Raw genomic sequence first — 6000 nt, forward strand, 5'->3', positions numbered from 1 at the left:
ACAAATACACACACGGACGCAGATCCCTGGGCCGGTCCAATCAGACAAGGATTCCTCTCAGCGCTGAGAGCGACACTTGATACGTTCACTGTTTCTCTACCTCGGCCCCTCCCGCCTCTTACACACACACTCATGTTTTTCCACCTCCATCAGGTACTTTTTCTCCCATTCTGCCAAAATTGTGCTCAGCCTTTGTTCTTTCAATCTGCCTGCTCGCAGGCCTTGAAAGGCTGTTGATCTCTTGATGTTTAACTTACTGAAATAAAAACGTTTAAATGCTACAATTCCTAAAATTGTGGCCACAAATGTCTCAATGAAAAGCTTGTTGTCCGTCCAACACGTTCCACCACCAGGATGGTGACCGTCGGGTTCTAAACTGACCATCAGCCTCCTCACAGTTCAAAGTTATTTTCTCCCAGAAACTCCAGCAGGTCAACTTCACCATGTCGAACATAAGTGCGCTCATTTGGTCTGTTGAAGATGAATTCTACTGTCGAAAAGCTCACCAATGCCTCGATCGTCATCTGACGCCATGTCAAACAATTTCCCCCCCACAACTTTTGAGTGTTTTGTCATGGAAACACTTTTATCGCATTTGCACATCAGTGGACGTGACAAACTGGGTCACGTGACCAGTTCACTTCAAGGAAAAATGGCACGCTATATTTGGACAGAGGAAGAGACAGAATATTTTTTACAAGTCAAAGGGAAAAATATAACAACCATTCTTGACAGCAAACAAACGTACTTTTAGAAATATCGCTTTTATTTGACAAAAAACTGCAATGGAAACGCAGCTATTGGCCCCATACAGAGAGTGACTGAACATCCAGGTTTCAGACTAGCGACTGCGAAACCCCTGGGTCCCGTCAGCCAAGCCTCTCTTTCTAAAAACGCTCATTATAACGACAGTACCGCCAGTGAGCGCGGCCCGTTCACACGCTCAGCTCCATGTTCTTGCCGAGTGACTTCTGCCTGCTTGGCGTCAGCGTTGGGTCGCACTCAGCCGTTGCACAGCTCCTCTCTGCTCGTCTTGCAGATCCGAGCGGAGCTTCTAATCATTTCAACCACTTTGATTAAACTCAGCCATCGATCTGATTCCGCGCAGATGTTCCGACGCACGTTGCCAATGAAAATCCCCGAAGCCCCCTCTTGCTCTTAACGACCGCCGTCCTTCTTGAACACAGCCGCAGCGACGTTGCGAGTCTTTTTGTTGCGGCTGCTCCATCCAGCTCTGAATTTCTTTCCGCAACAACAACAACAAAAAAGAAGCAACCCACACACCCGGGGCCTCCGATAGGAACCTCCGCCGCTGATTTTCTCCGTCATACCCCAATTTTTTCACTCATTCTCTGGCAAACCATAAATTACTCCTCTCTTTCAGCCCCTCTCCAATAACGCACAAACACACACACACACACACACACACACACACACACTCCACCGCAGAGGCCCCTGGACTGGTCCTGTCCTCTGGCTCTGCTTCCTCTGAGGTTTCCAGCAGACACTTTCCCCCCGCAGGCGGCCTGCAGCCATCGGCCATCACATCGCTGGGACCACTCACTTCAAACATCTATCCAGCCAAACGGATTCCAGATTGTGGCGACCGCAAACTTCTGGGCAGCAACGGCCGGCACTTAATTTGTGTGTGTGTGTGTGTGTGTGTGTGTGCGATTGCTTGGAATTATACATAGAAAGGCTTTTTTGGGGAGCAGACAGCATGTTTGGGACACGGTGGAGATAAGCCAGTGTGGATTGTATGTTTGAATTTTTGCCTTTTCTTCTACTGTGTGTGTGTGTGTGTGTGTCATACAAATGTTCACCTTGAGAGTGTTTTCTAACAATAAAGTGTCTCTGGCCTGTCAGGGAGCCTATTCAGAACCTTTTGCTTTACTCGTGCTTTCCTTTCTGTGATGTCACAAAGGGGGCTGCCACCTCGCTGAACCTTCCCCCAAAGTTCTTGGGCCCCCTTGTTTTTGTCTCCATCGAAACATGAAGGAGCGACAAAGTATTGGTTTTAGCAGCTAAAACTATTTTCAGTGGGAAGCTGTTAACACAGGGCTAAATATGCTGCAGACTCTTTTGTTTTTGTTTTCACTTGGATAATTAAACGTGACAGGCGGCTTGTCTGGAGTCCAAGATGAAAAGCTTGAAAGTTTAGGAACTCTGTATACTTTGGGATCTTATTTTCAAGCACTCATGCCTGGATGCCAGCCCTTTGTGATGTCACGCAGGGGAATGCCCAGCTAGCCGTGACACACTGGATGTCGGTTCTGCACTGATGACCATTTTCTTGCTGTTTCTGCCTCTTTCCAAACAAGTTTCGAAGGTCAGACGAAGCCGTTCCAGCAGACGGCTGTAAACAGAGGGCTAGACGAGATGTTTTCTGGAGAGTTTCTTTTCTTGGATGATTAGTCATGCAAGCGAGACTGCTCCACTGGATACCAGGATGTAAAAAGAAGTGCCTCAGATATCGAACCTTTAATTTGTAGCTCCGACTGACTAACAACACAGCCGTCTGTTTCCGTCATCTTCATTTGACCGACTCTCCCTTCAACGTTCTCTCGTTCCCCCGCTTATTTTCGCCCACGTTCAAACATTTTCCCTCCATCGTCTCTCAGTCGTGTTTGCTTCTCATCTCTGTCCCCCTCTCGTGGGAACTGGCGGAGGAAGAAGTGAGGGGGAGATGAAAACGGAAAGTCAGCAAAATAAAGGAAGAGTAACAAGTCTCAGGGAGGCGTTTGAGGGAACTGATGCAGCTCGGGTGGGAATGTGTTCAGAAAACACACACACACACACACACACACACACACACACACACACACACACACGCACGCACGCACGCACGCACGCACGCACACGCACGCACACACCTGTCTTTGACATCTCACTGGAAGCAAAACAGAGAGCGTAGCGAACGGACACGAGATGCCTGTTGCCCACACCGGGGGGACTTCTGCTGAAGCCATCAACATTACACACATACTCACTCACTCACCCACTCACTTCACCTACATGCTTGTGTGTGACACACAGTCAGGCGGGAATGAAAAAAAAAAAAAAAAAAAGGCCCGGCACACATGCAAGAGCGCTTAGACGCTTAGCTCACTTAAAAAACATGGAGGAATTAATTCAAAAGTTTTGGGCAGTTTAAAAAAAAAACGGGTCTCTTTCTTGCTGCAATCAAACAGAGTGAGAGTGTGTAAAACTCCACCACAGAAACATTGGGCTGATGACATATTTTAATTGATGTGTGAGTGTGTGTGTGTGTGTTTGTGGTGAGAAGGAGCAGAGCGCTCAATGCATTCCTCATCTATTCCTGCACCCACTGTCTGTGTTTTGCATTAAAACTGCAATTGTTGCTAAGTGTATGTTCATGTTTTGGTGCTAACAACTCAATCTCTGCATCAACATCTGTGTGTGTGTGCGCGTGCACTTGTTCACGGCCATTTGCTGTAATGTGCCAGTTAAATGTGGCCTTATCGGCCCAACACTCGGGGTTTGATGGACAACAATGAGCCTGTTTTTCTCCCGCTGAGGTGTGCGTGTGAGGTTTGCGTTCCTCGGGGGAGAAAACACGCGCGGCACATGGCGCCTCATAAGGGGGCACCTCAGACGCGGCGTCTCAGCGATGGGAACGGCCGATACGAGCGGCGGGCTCCGGTTACACAGCTGCGAGGGTTAGATGGTGTCAGCGGTAACAGGAGATGGACCAGTAACCTTTTCACCAGGGGACACAGAGGCTGCGTTCACACTGCAGGCGAATCTGATTCAAATCAGATTCCTTCTCAAATCCGATTTTTAGGGCTGACTGTCCACACTGTTTTTTTTAATGGCAACGGCAAATGGGATCTGGCTCTGTTCAGACTGGGTCACATTACCGACCCATCTGACAGGTTGCTGTAGCAACGACGTTGGAGCGGAGGCGTGTGTGTGATATCATATAATTGCGACAGCGGCACTTGTTGCGATACATTCCCTGGAGCTTGGCTTGAATGGAGCGACAGTGTCACCCCACAGACTGATGAGGCAATGAGTTTCCTCCTCTGTCCAGGGACTGCTGTTCTCTACAGACGACAAAAAAGCCATTCGGTTGAAATCTGGATGGGCTAAAAATCGGATTTTGGCTGGCAGTCTGAACGTGCCAAAGGATGCTGGTCTTGTTATTCTCATTCTCGGATCTTTACTGTTTTTTTTTTCATCCAACGCTTTGGATAATAAATTATTCAACCAAAGTTTGCCTGAAAAAAATGTAGCTCTCCGTTTACAGCCTTCTGTCAATATGCTCAGTTTTAGCTTCAGGGTGCTTCCGCATGTTTTTGAAGGGGACAGGAACGCGTCATCTGCACAAGCGGTACAAACACGTGGATGCGGGAGGGGCACCAGTGCCCTTTGTGACATCACGACGTCCTGACCTTAAGATTTGTAGGTCTTTTGATTTTTATTACTCTTGTATTTTGTTGTTGTTTCGGAGGAGTCGACTGACAGGATGGACTCACATGTTGGCGTTAAACAGTGGAGAAGTGGGGCTGCCCTCACTAATGTCAGGAATGCTTCTGTTCGGCAGAACCGACACACACAGGGGGACACCCCTGAGTGAACTTCACGCATGCTCCAAATTAAGGTGCAAAAGTTGAAGAGGTCAATGACCATGTCACTCAATGCGGCTGCAGGAGCCAACCCGGACCTTCGCAGCACTGATTGAATTTTGCGCCGCTTTTATTTCCTTTTTAAATATCAATATATTCCAAATGAGAAAATGTCTCATTCAACCATCAGAGTTTTTCTTACCACCCAGAAGTGAGTACATTCTAAATGCGTGGCCCTACTTTTTAAGCAGCCCATTCAGCAAAAGATCAACGGAACCGAGAACTACTCCTACTTCTCATTGAAGCTGGAGTACTCAATGCTGACTGAAAAAAGAAGAAGTGGGTATACCTGCGTATATACCCTGCACTACACCACCGGCTCTTACCTTTCAGCAGGAGGACGAACTCCAGGCACAACAGGTATTTGCGCAGCTCCATGTGTGATCGGGAGGTGAAACCAGAGTCTGTTTAGTCTCTCTTTGTCGTTCCTTTTCCTGCTGGTGAAGTGGTCTCCTCCGAGCTGCTGGAGGCGCGATGCATCGGCATCCACTCAGTCCCTCTCACGCACTGCAGCTCCGTCTTTGCCCCGGAGATGCGTAAAAACCTCCCAAACGGCGCAGCGGTGGCATGACTCAGGCGACACACACACACACACACACACACACACACACACACACACACACACACACACACACACACAGTGCGGGCCTGTTATAATAAAATAACAACCCGGGAATCAGGAGTTCGCATCCGTGATTTCTTTTTTCTTTTCTTTTCTTTTCTTTTCTTTTTGTGGGAGCCTTTGAAGCAGCGTCGCCTCGAGCGGAGGTTGTGCCCGCGATTCCCTTAACGGCCTCCTGTGTGACCCAGGTCTCGGGCTGTGAAAACCTCCTGCACCTGTCCAATCCCACCAGAGCGGAGGTCCGTCAAACCACCATCACTAACGCGGAACGGCGCTCTGAAAACAGCCCGCAGCGCCGCTGTCCTCCTCCCGGCGCCCCCCGGATCTTCAGGTGCCAGAAGATCCAGCAAAAAGTTTGTGCGCACGGCGCGCGTTCCTCTGACGTGATAACGGTTCTTCTCCGTCCCGACGATGAATAATAATAATAATGATAATGAAAAAAGGAGTCACAAATAAAAAGTAAAATGTGCTCACATTTGCAGCAAAGCGCTTATTTTCAGAGTCTGGGTTGCAGCAGCCCTGGCGAGCCTCTGGTTACACGGATCTCTGTTTGGAAATGAAAGAGCGCATTTATCCTCGTGGCGCTGCTCGCCCTCCCTCCTCGATCCAGCGGCCTCCTCTCCGACAGACCTCAAAAGCCACATCTCTCTCCCCCTCCAGCCTCCCCAGCATGTTCACCCATGACTTTCTTACTTTTGCCGAGTTTCGGGGTTGATTGGCCCCAGCTGT

The 6000-nt window shown here is 48.9% G+C and overlaps 1 protein-coding gene across 1 annotated transcript in view; it reads right to left on the reverse strand.

Moving 5' to 3' along the window:
* itga10 (integrin, alpha 10) overlaps positions 1 to 5911 on the reverse strand; it is a 26622-nt gene extending 20711 nt beyond the window's left edge. Inside the window, exon 1 of the mRNA XM_076040717.1 lies at positions 4976 to 5911. Within this exon, the coding sequence (XP_075896832.1) occupies positions 4976 to 5027 (52 nt within the window). The 5' untranslated portion in view covers positions 5028 to 5911. The remainder of the gene's footprint in view (positions 1 to 4975) is intronic.
* Between the last annotated feature and the right edge of the window lie 89 nt (positions 5912 to 6000).

Source organism: Nelusetta ayraudi, unplaced genomic scaffold (genome assembly GCF_046127955.1).
Source record: "Nelusetta ayraudi isolate G7.1 ecotype Tasmania unplaced genomic scaffold, CSIRO-AGI_Nayr_v1 ptg000063l, whole genome shotgun sequence".
NCBI classification, from domain to species: Eukaryota; Metazoa; Chordata; class Actinopteri; order Tetraodontiformes; family Monacanthidae; genus Nelusetta; species Nelusetta ayraudi.